Source organism: Dasypus novemcinctus, chromosome 1 (assembly GCF_030445035.2).
Source record: "Dasypus novemcinctus isolate mDasNov1 chromosome 1, mDasNov1.1.hap2, whole genome shotgun sequence".
Taxonomy (NCBI): domain Eukaryota; kingdom Metazoa; phylum Chordata; class Mammalia; order Cingulata; family Dasypodidae; genus Dasypus; species Dasypus novemcinctus.
Genome location: NC_080673.1, coordinates 54,443,742 through 54,455,510, shown reverse-complemented (window position 1 = coordinate 54,455,510; position 11,769 = coordinate 54,443,742). Strand labels below are relative to the sequence as shown.

The following is an 11,769-nucleotide window of genomic DNA, read 5'->3' as shown; positions in this document are numbered from 1 at the left end:
AGTCCACTCTTCCTCCAAATTCCAGAGAGGAAGAATATTAATATGGTGTTTTGACTCTGTGTCTTACAAATGTGCCTTTGTCCATGTAGTGAAGCTGGTCTATGAGCAGTTTTGCCTTAGTCATCTCTCACTTGTTTCTGTTTCCTTCCTTCCCATGTAGTTGGCTGGAGTGTGTCAAGACCTGGGATTGGGCCACTGAGGGACGTCATAAAGCAGTTCTCACAGCATGCTCTGGCTTGAGGCTTAACTGGGTCTCGTGTTAGGTTTGGCCCAACTTACCCAGGCTTGGAGGCTGGCTAAAAATGAAGTACTATTTTGAAACCCTTTATTGGATTTAGTGCTTTGGAAATGTTGGAGGGGAGAGCTTGAGAATATTGGGTGCATTAAGGTAGGAATAATGGGTTCCTGGATTCCTTGGCTGAAAGCCATCTTAAGTTCACCCAAATCTACCATAACGTCTAACAGTTACTACATCTTCTTGAAACTATAAATTGACGTTATACATATTTCATTTTTCCTGATCATCTATGTTCAACACCCTTAGCACGTATGTATTCAGTCAGATACATTTTGGTTGGTGTTACTAACTGTGGCTTCCCTGGTGTGTGTTGAGTCATGCCAAATACATGGCAAGTTCCTAACTTTCTATACTCCTCAGGCCTTACTATACTGCTTTGAAAATTATAAATGGTTAATATTTTTAAGCAACTTAAAATGTAAAGTTTGCTTAGGTAATTTAAATATATAGTTAGATACGTCATAAGAAAAATGTTAATGCTTTTCTGCCCTTGATGACCCAAAGGAAGACAATAACAAGTGTTTCAATATTTTGTTTAATACTTGCATTGTTTCTATAGCGCAAATATAGCAATCTTTAAGTTTACTTTTCATTACAAATATTTGTCAAGTTTTGTTTCAGAAACATTTTTCCTGCTCTCTTGCACATGCACCCAGACACACTACAAAAAACTCATTCATAACACAGTAATTCATGTAAACATCTTTCATTAATTTCCCATAATTAAAAAATCATAGAATCATAGATACTGAATAAGGCTCATAGATTTAGTTCAAATTCCATGAAAGACCAATCAAGGATGCTCACTAACTATGATGGGGTTAACTTTCTGTTGCAATAAATGCTGCAGGCTCACCCCTGGCTTTCAATCCTTAAAAACATACCTCACAACCTAATCAATGCATTTTAGGATAAAGAAAGAACACAGAGAACCCAGGAGGAAGAGCTGTTGAAGCAGGGAGCTCAGAATCATGGACATAATTTTTTAAAATGATACGTAGGTATGATCTATTCCCTGTAGTTTGCCAATACATGAATCCAGATAATCATAATAACCCAAAATGTAACTAAGTAGATATGTTAAGATATATTGGCACGTGTGTACATATTGCTAGTATACACAGTGAACATTTGTCATAATATCATTTCATTATATCCATGACCAAAGTGGAAGAAAAAAAAAAACACAACCCATTCAAGTTGAGTATCATTATAAAGGAGTTTTTCAGAAACACAAGAATCTGGAGAGTTGGGAGGTATGTCCTAGGGATGTGATTGGTCTTGACATTAAAACGACTTCTGACAACTGTGTGTAAAATCACAGACAGAGGAAGCAAGGATTTCTGTTATCCAAGGATGTCTCTCTCTGGTTGGAAGTTTGGTGCTTAGGCGCATAGTCTTCCAGAGCTGAGACAGGAAACATACTGTGCTGAGAAATGGGCCCCTGGCCAGCTGCTCCTTTCTCCTTCCTCTGGGCTAGGCAGAGGTCAGGAGGCAGGGCTTGCTGACAAAACTGTGAAGTCCCACCCTGGGGTACGAACCCCAACTCCACTGAGGGCAGCCTCCCTGACTTGTGGACTAGGCAGTAAGGGTGGCGGAAAATGGTGGCCAGGAAACCCAGTTTGGAGGTTCTCATGACCACGTCTGGCTTCAGATTCTGCTGCCCTGCAAAGAAATTGTGCTCCGGATAACTGCACCGGTGTCTCTAATGCCTCTGATTCACTCTCAGGCCCCTCCAAGGCCCGTTGTGAGATCACTAAAAGGTGAACACACCTCCATTAGCACCTAACTCACCACCAGGAAGCGGCTGAGGCACTGGGAAGCCTACGAGCTCTTTCCACATCAGATGCAACAACGTGAGGGAAGTTGCCATGAGTCAGAGTCATTTGTAGGCTTTTGATTTTAAAAAATCAAAATTGATCTGCATCATATCTCAATAGACTCAGATAATTCTCACCAAAAATTTTGTAATTTGTTTAAATAGCACTGGAATAGTTCAACTTCATTTAAATATATTCATTCTACCATGAAAATATTTCATACAAACATCTATTTACATACAAACACATTAAAAGTTGTGAAAAGGGTTCCCACCCCTGTGGTTGTATGGCTTGAAATAGTTTCATTGCTTTGAATATGTGTGCACACATTTTGCAAAATAAAACTATTAAAATTTGGGTTTTTAAAAATAAAAATATGTCTTTGAGGATCCAAATTCCTAAGGGGAAAGGTCAAAGAAAAAAAGCAATCTATCAAGGTACTTTAAATGGATATAAATTTAAACAATTTTGTGAACCTTTGATCTGTGGCAAATAAACAACTATCAGTCTTGCAAATAGTTTTGCTTGCTTTTCTCCCCACCCCCCCTCCAAAAAAAGCAATCGTATAAAAGATGTCTGGATTCTAAATCACTACTCTGACAGAAACTTGAGACAACTGTTTTAAAACCAAACTAAACAGAAAACTGTACTTCTACATTCTTGGAAGATTTAAAATGCATTTTGTAGTGAGTGATTTAAGAGTTTCATATGTCAAATGAAAGTTACTACTGTGCCACATACTGTCTCACTGAGAAGACAACCCTTTATATCGCTGTTTGCAGTTACCGCAATTTTAATAGGTTAAATGTTGTAAAGGGTAACATTTGGCCTTCTGTGTTCCTTTTCAGGTCACTGGTGATAAAAGAAATCGTTTTTCGAGTGGGAAGAACCCCCAGAGGACAAACAGATTTAACTACAGCCTCAGACAGATTCAAAGAGATCTTGAAAAACTAATTTCCTTCTTGGTTTCTCAGGAAGACAGGGATGAAGCAGGTTGAAAATAAGAATAGGTACTACAAAACTCAAGTCGTCTTCCCCAGTTGCTTTGTATCACATCATTCCTTTGTGTCGGAAACTCAATCCTTACAATAATTGTTTTTGTCAGTCTATTCAAATGTCCATTGGGGGACATACTCCTACAGATGAGTTCCTATTCCTAACTCTAACACAAGATAATATTTTCTCATAAAAAAGATGCTAAGGAAAGCTCTAGTTCATGCAGGCTTTTGGGCTCTGAGTGAGACGGCTCTGGGGGAGCTCCCTGGGACTAAGGTGGCATGCACACTCACAGGTTCAGGCCGTTTTTTTGGGAAAGCAACAAGTTATTTCTTTATTCCTCACCACATGTAGCCTTCCACATTTCTGCTGAGTTTCTATTGCTTATGAAACTACCAGATTCAGCTGCGTTCCCGACGTATTTCTCTCCACGGTGGATTTCAAGATTCAGTAGTCCAACACATTCCGAGGCGTTCCCCCTCCCCCTTTGGTTCACACAAGGAACAAACCCTACCATCGCGTACCTCCTCACCGTTAATTCTTGCAGAATCTCAACCCTTTTAGCTTTTTTACCTACACGCAGGACTCGGAGAATCTCAAGCCTCCCTCGTCCGACTCCACGCGGTCACAAAGCCTTACACCTGGGAACGTGTGAGTGCTGGGGAGGAGGAGGTAGAGAGCCAGGAGGGTGGCGGGAGCCGAGAGAGCCCCAGTGTAGACGGAGGAGGACACACAGAGTCCGAAAGGCACACACGGAGAGACGCGCAGAGCGAGTCACACGAGTGGAGCGGAACCCAGAGCAGGGAGGGAGAGAGGGGAGCTGGCGGGGCAGTGTAATGCATTTTCAGGCATTCTCACAATGGCAGAGAGAAAGGGAAAGAGATCTGGTGGGAGAAAGAAGAGCCAGAGGAAGCGAGGATGTGTGAAGAGAGTAGGGGAAAGAGGGAGGCTCAGCTTGGGTGTATTTTTTTCCTCTGAAATACCTGAAGGTCACTAGACACAGTGCTTGCTGTGTTTTAAGCTCATAATGTTATACATACATATAATCTGAAAACCTGATGAGCTGATTAATAACTATTTATGGCTCTCTGATCTCTCTAATAAAAAAAAAAATCTATTAGAAATTCCATTCGAATGGGACAGAATGGCTCACAAGAACAGAAATTATTATTCTCCACTGCAGCTTTGACCAGAACAGTCCTGCCCTCCGGAACGAGCTCATTCAGAGCGTGGCTGGATGGGAGGGTTGCTGTGATAGCCCCTCCCCGGCTCCACTCCCTGCTGACCTGGCTCCACAACCCATCTGGCTGAGATTCGCCAAAACCACCCTTCTCCTTGAAGACAGTCACTTGCTTTGGGATACATTAGAATGAAAGCACCTAACAGAAAAAAGTCCAGGAACCGCCCATCTATCAAAGTTTACAGAACGGCATCTTTCTACAGAATAGAAGCAATCCTATCCTAGTGTGTTTTTTAATTGAACCTTAGTTTTTAAGTCAAAAGCTCCGTTCAGTTCTCTTCGTGGCAGAGCTTTCCTGCAGCCCCGACAACGCCTTCCCGTGTGAGTTCCATCAGTTTCAGCCTTCAGACAGGGCTCACAGGACCTCCCAGAAACCGCGGCCACCTGGCTGCAGAGCACTTGGGTGCTGAGAAGTACTCTGGGAAGGCTGGCCTTGCCGAGGGAAGAGCTGTTTCTACCCGAGTCTGGAAGGCTGAATCCCGAGCCCAGGGCTCTCCTGGACTCAAAGTTCTGAGCACTTCTGGATCAAGCACTTTGGATAAGAGCAACATATAACTGACAAGAAAAAGCAAACTTCCTTCAGCCTGTTTCTTTACGCTTCGCATTCCTAATAAGCCTTCTCGAATCAACCTGAGTTCATAATCTGCTATAGTCTGGAAGGCCTGCTACAGTGTCCAAGGCAAAACTGATTCAGGCAACAGGTGCCACCACTGACAGTTGCACGTTGCAGCAAATGCTGCCCAGCAGACCTATCCATCCAGCTACCTCATCAAGGCATCTAAAGAAGTCCTAGCTACGGCCTGCGGTGAGGGCACTTATAAAAAACAAAAATCTCAGAATTCATTAGAGCAATCCTAGCTATGTTACAGACCTAATTAGCTAAACTGAAAAACAGGGGTTTTCCCCCTTTATTTCTGCAGTGGTGATTACATATGGCTTGCAGAATGGCTGAAATGCTATTCATACTGTTGTTTTAAACTATACAGGTGTTACTCTTAATTTGCAATGCACTGAAGCGAGTTTTAGCTTTAAGGTTTGATTTGCACCTAGTGATCAGTATGTCTGGCTTAATAGTATCAATTTATTTAAAAAAACATTTGAATTCTGTGTTAGAATTCGAGTTCGTTATTTGACTTTTTGATTCAATGCACTACGCCACAAGCCAGACTGCTCTATGTTACATACATTTAATGTGTACCCAAGGAGAAAAAATCACTAAAGCACTATTGAAGATATTGCAAAACTGCCAGAGTTACTGCTTAGAAATACTCATTTCCCTCTCTCCTTTCTGAAAGTATATAACTCTTGTATAACTGAATGCAAACAAAGCAAATTCATTTCTTCTCACATCATAAAGCAAAGATATCTTTGTTTTCATGCGAGAATAATAATTCTATAATAATACCCCGGCCCTATAAGCCAGTTCTTAATTATATTAGGACATAATAATGAAACAATGATATAGAAAGAGCCAGGGCAACCTACGCACTGCCACTGACACAAAATCCATTTGGAAGGATTTCTCTCATCAAAGCAATCTAAAATGGGGGACCAAAGAGTGAAAGGACTCAAAAAAGTGGGCTTCTGTTCACTAGGAAAAAGGGAAGCCATTCTATTGCAAGATACAGATCAAAGGTTAAAAGGCAAATTATACTACATTTAGAGAATATAAAAATGTAGTAGTTCTCCACCCTTGGTGCGGTACATATGCAAGAGGAAGAACGCAGTTTGCATTGGCCATAGGAAAAAAAAACATGGAAAAACCACTGACTAAAAAACGACTGAAAACCGCATTTCCCTTTTTCAGTCTAATCATTTGGCATCTCTGAACGTGACACAGATTTAGTCTTGAACCACCAAAGAACATCATGCTGTTTTATGTCAAATGCTCGACAATACCTCTCAGTAGGACGTTGTTGCAAAGCTAGCTAATTTTAAATCTGGTATGAGTAATATAGTCAAACCTAGTTAGAATGCAAGAAAGTCATTGCTAATGCAGGGCGAGAGGATGTGACGTCACAGCATGAGCAGTCCCTGGTTGTCCCGAAGTTGGATAAACGTAGTGCATAGATCCAAGTTTCTACTCCAGGTCTCTGAACCCGAACGCCAGGCCTTTCACTTCTGCTGGGTGGCCTGGAAAGCCTTCAGCTCCACCTGGTACCACTCAGGGGCTTCAGGCCCACTCTTTCCTGGCGGGCTGTGATCGTAGCCGTAGGCGACGGTGAGCTCCTCATCGGCCTCCACGGCTCGCAGAGTGCGGATGCATTTGATGGGCCCGAAACGGGGGTGAACAAACCTAAACAATCAAGTGAACACAGTCATTCCCGGACCAGACCAGGAGGCAGAAGCAAAGGCGCAGGGGCTGATGCAGGGATCACCCTCGGTGTTTTCCCCTGGACTCCAATGGCAGGGAGTCAAAGTGTGGCCCGTGGACCAGTAGTGGCACCTGGGAGTTTGTTAGAAGCGCAGAATCACAGCCCCACTACATCAGAATCTGCATTTTAACAAGACTCCAGGTAATTCACATATATATTCAAGTCTGAAAAGCACTGCTCCATCTTCCTGTTTGAGCGTGTTTGGCACTCTGGATTTATAAACCAAGGAATCATAGTCAACAACAAAACCCTGTCCTCCATTAGAAGTCAGATCCTCTGCAGCCCATCAGCGTTTCAGCACATCTGGCCACAGCCCTCCCTGGAGCGTCAGATTACCTGGCTGTCCCTCCCAGGAAGGCTTTCCCCGAGATGTTCTCTGTATTCCACCCTATGCATACAGAGGAAGCATTATTTTCTAGCATAAAAGTAGACGGAGATTTCTTTCCAAGAGGAAAGGCTAGACATCTGCGCCAACCTGCTTCTTTTAACAGTTCCCAGTGAAGGGAGCAGCAGCTCGTCACTGCAATAACTGCTCTCGGAACCAGAGGCAGGGCTAACACATTAAGTTCACCTGCCAAAAATTCCCAACCCAGTTCACCTGCGAAGCTCCCTGCAGAACAGGCAGGTAAATAATAGGACCTCACTTACCAGCTGCCAAAATGGATATAGGTAAGGCATGACCAGAAAGAAATTAGCTTTCTTTTTGTATGCATTTGGCCCAATCAATCTCATTCACTTAAGAGTCACAAAGGGCATCTGAGACCAAAGGAGAAGGCCCCAGTCCCTAACTTAGAGTGCCACGTGGGGCACATAAGTACTTGGCTGGTCCTCTATCGGGGGTGGGGGAAAAGGGGGACTGTTCTTTAGGGGCATCCTGGACGAGTGCTTTAGGGACTCCTGCCACCTAACACAAAGGGGCCTCTATCCACCCTCCTGGGCACTGTGAAAGCACACTTAACTTGGGCTCAGAAGACTCTGGTGTGACTCTTGGCTCCCTATTACTGTGTCCCCTTGGAAATGTAACCTAATATCTGTAGAACCTCACTTTCCTCATTTGTAAAATCGTGATACTACTACTAAAACATATCCTGCAAGGTTCTTTATGATGATAAAATGGGGTCACATATTGAAAGAACCTCACACAGCACTTGGCACAAAGTGAGGAGTCAACTAATATTAGTTACCACGTGTGTATGCGTGTGCACAGGTGTGCACAGACCTCCTTACATCATGCTCATTACAGAGTGGATCCATGGGCCAGGGATTTGGGAATTCCTTTTTAAAACCACAACTCTTTGTCTAACTTAAAATAGTTCATTAAAAAAAACAAAAACAAAAACAAAAAAACTCCTGAAATGGAGGTCAAGTTAACATTTGGGTACACTTAAAAAAAAAAAAAAATCCCTAGCTGAATTTCTGGGCCTAAGACTTCTCTTTTGATATTCTTATATCATTATTTTCTTGCCCATTATCACTGTTTTCAGAGAGTAGAAAATGGGCAGACAGGAAAGAAGTAACTCACATAGTTAGTATCGTGTACTGAATCCTCAAGGTGGCAAGAGGCACAATGATAAATAAAGAGCACTCGACCACTCTGCCGGCAAGACCTGCAGTTCTTCATCTGTGTACAGGGACTGTAATAGTAGTTGCCTTACCAAGGACTGATTGAGATAAAACCTGAGAAGCATTTGGCACAGCATCCGACATAGGGTAAGTTCTCAGTAAACGTCAGCTGCACTGTTAGCATCAAATCAAACCTCTGCACCAAGTGGTTTGGCCCCTTGTCTGCAGGCTATTTGTATTTATAGCTAGGAAAAGTTATTCTTGTCCATTTGTCCCTTTGGCATTTTGTATCAGACTACAGTTAAAACAGTTTACAGAAGTGTTATTTTGTTTATGTTGAAGTGTGCCTAAAAATACCAACTATCTGAGAAACAAATGAAAGCCGTGAATTGGTATCTTAATTTTATATTTGGTTATTATTCAAGTAGTCTTCCCATTACTCCAAATAACTAAGATTTGGTCACACTGGGCTTGGAAAAAAAACCTGCAGAGCACAGGAACTTGGTTTGCACAAATGGTACCTTCTCTGGCCTACTGTGCCCTCCTCTTTTTGGTGAGAAGTATCACGTCCTTGCAATAAAGTCACAACAAATTTGTCTTAAAAAGAATAGTCTAAATAGCATTTGTTATCATTCACTCTCATTGCTTTAAAGCAGGGGTTCTTAACTTTTTTGTTCCATGATTCCTTTGCCAGTCAGGTGAAATGAGTACTACTGTAATTTATTTATTGCATATATTCCTAAGTGAAGGAAATGCTAGATTTCAGCAAGAGGTCAGAGAAAATAAAGACAATAAGGTGTTTTTTTTCAATTCAAGCTCAAAGACTCCCTGAAACCTTTAAGGGGTTCATGGGCCCCTGGTTAAGAACCCCTGCTTTAAAGGGTTGTTAAGTTGTGTGCAGTTTGGAAATACACTGTGGCCTAATGCACACTGGCTTTAGTAACAATGTCACTTTCCCCTCACATGACACACGTCCTTTGCCGTTTCCACCCACCCTTTAAAGTGAAGTTGTGGCTCCAGTGCTTGTGACTGGCTGCCAAGGAGAGCAAGTCACTGCCAGAGCAATCTGGAAACCATCTCAGGGATGCAAGAAGGTACCTGAGAAAGTTATTTAATCCTGGCAATTTTCCTACAGTTTAAATGACATGATCTGATCTTATGCTAACAAGCTAGAGGGTGGAAGGACTGCAAGCTATAACTGAGCAGAAAAGGTTGCACATGGTTTACTGACTGGCATTCTCAGGCCAAGGGAAGGAGAACAATGTACCAAGAGTTACAACTGTATCCTTTAAGGAATAGTAGGAGAAACTAGGAATGCTTGCCTTTGGGAAAAGAATTTTCAAGGGATGCATGAAAATTACAAAAGTATTTGCAGGGCTTCCATGTAGAAGAGAGATTGACATCATACTTAGGAAAGAAAGGGAGTAATAGGGACAAAGGGCTGGATGGGAAAATCATTTGGTCTCAGCAGAAAGAACTTTCTAATCATCAGAGCCCAAAAGCTAATTTCATAATTTCTATTTCCATTTGTCCAAACAGCTGCCTGTAAACTGCCTGTAAACTCTTCCTTGACGGAGGTTTTCAAGCAGAGATTCAATAAGCAGTTCAAAGGGGAGGCTCAAACCCTGAGGAGGCGGTAGGATTATTTTATTTTCTTGTAACAGCTTTATTGAGATATAATCCACATACTCTAAACTTCATCATTTTAAAGTATATAATACAGTAGTTTTAGGATATTCACAAGGCTGGGCAACCAACACCACTATCTAATTCCAGAACATTTCACTGCTTCGAAAAGAAACCCTGTACCTGTTCATAGTCACTCCCCATCCTCGCCCCTGTCCCCACCCCTAGCAACCACTAATCTACTTTCTGCCTCTATGACCTTGCCTCTTCTGGACATTTCATATAAATGAACACTATGTGACTCATTGTGACTGGCTTCTTTCATTTAGCAAAATGTTTGTAAGGTTCATCCATGTTAAGCATGCATCAGAACTTCATTCCTTTTTCATGCCAAATAATAGGAACTATTTGATTTTATAGGTCTCTTCCAATACTGAGACCTCATACCCTAGGTTTAGGATTTTATTTCCCCTTTTCTTTCACATCATAAAAGGCTTCCCTAGTCTTCTTTACCGTGCAGGGTAATTTCTGTTTTTCTATTATTTCAAATAACACTGTCTCCCCAGATTGAGAAAACTGAAGGACACAGCAGTACAACAGCAATCACTAAGCAGAGTATTTCCTGAGCGTTTTTGGTCTTCCAACCACTTTTCCATTTCTTAGCTTGTCAAGGCCAGAGAGGGGGATGTTTAGATTCTGGGTTTCAGTTCACAACCAGGAGGCCCATGGCAGTGGACTGCTGGTCCTTCTTTGGGATGATCCTCAAATTCAAGGCCAGCCTTTATCCGAGGCGAGTTAAACCCCACTGAGGTGCCTGCTTCAGTTCCAGGAACCCGAGTTTCAGCGTCATACTTACATGTCATAGATGCAATTTGGAGTGAAGGAGTGATTTGCCTTGTGTCCCAAGGAGGCACAGTACTTGGATACATGGTTGTAGGGCTCAGGCACATCAATGACCGTGTCTTCATCGAGGGAGAGAGTATTCCCATTAAGGGCCCAGGCCCTGCTGTCCACCTGCCAGAAAACAACAGAGTGAGCATCAGACAGGCCCTTTCCTAGAAAGTCCTCTACCTTTGTTACAGGGGGACAACTGATCTGACCAGCGGACAGTCACTGGTCACAAGCAAGCATCGTTTTCTGCAAAAGAACTCACTATCTTCAGTGCAGCTGTCAGGTTCCCCCCTCAAACCACGTCCAGTCCAGCAAACCCCAGGATCTTTTAATGCCAGCAGGACAGCCTTTGGAGTAGGGAGACTCATATTTTCACACAAAACTGTTGACTCTCGGAAATGTACCACCTCTCCCACTTCTAAATTACAATTATGCTTTTATTTACATCTGATATTCATTCAACAGATATTGACTGAGTGGCCTACATGTGCCAAACACTCCTCTGAGTTCAGGGGATAAAGTGGTGACCAAAAGCAAAGAAAATGCTTTATGACATTCATATATGGCACTTAGTGCCATCTCCCTTAGGCTGCCATTAGCTGTGTATTTTTCTATCTCCCCAACAGACTCTAAACTTCGTGAGGGCAAGGAGAGTGTCTTGTTCATTTTCACAGTACAGCAGAGGGGATTTCAGCGGTGCCAGCTTCTGCTTTTTGAAACCCTACTTGAACTCTGCTATTTACTAGCTTTGTGACCTTGGAAAAATTGGTTCATCTCTTTGGACTTCAGATTCCTCATCTGTAATATGTCTGTTGAGTGACTAAATTATGGATTGATATGCCCAAGCCACTTGTCATATGCTGCAGCTTTGGACGTCCTTATGTTGCTGAGAGAGAGGTCTGGCCATCACATGGGGTCACTGGCTGCCAGACCATAGAGCAGCTTGTCGTCCAGCCATCT

General features: G+C 42.5%; 1 protein-coding gene across 3 annotated transcripts in view; it reads right to left on the bottom strand.

Annotated features, from left to right (window-relative positions):
• Nucleotides 1-817: 817 nt before the first annotated feature.
• SETD7 (SET domain containing 7, histone lysine methyltransferase) overlaps nt 818-11,769 on the bottom strand; it is a 42,358-nt gene continuing 31,406 nt past the window's right edge. For all 3 annotated transcript variants that reach the window (XM_071214602.1, XM_004471951.5, XM_071214597.1), the window contains 2 exons: nt 10,775-10,932; nt 818-6,650 (listed from right to left, as the gene is read on the bottom strand). In XM_071214602.1, the coding sequence (XP_071070703.1) occupies nt 6,470-6,650; nt 10,775-10,932 (339 nt within the window). In that variant the 3' untranslated portion in view covers nt 818-6,469. The remainder of the gene's footprint in view (nt 6,651-10,774; nt 10,933-11,769) is intronic.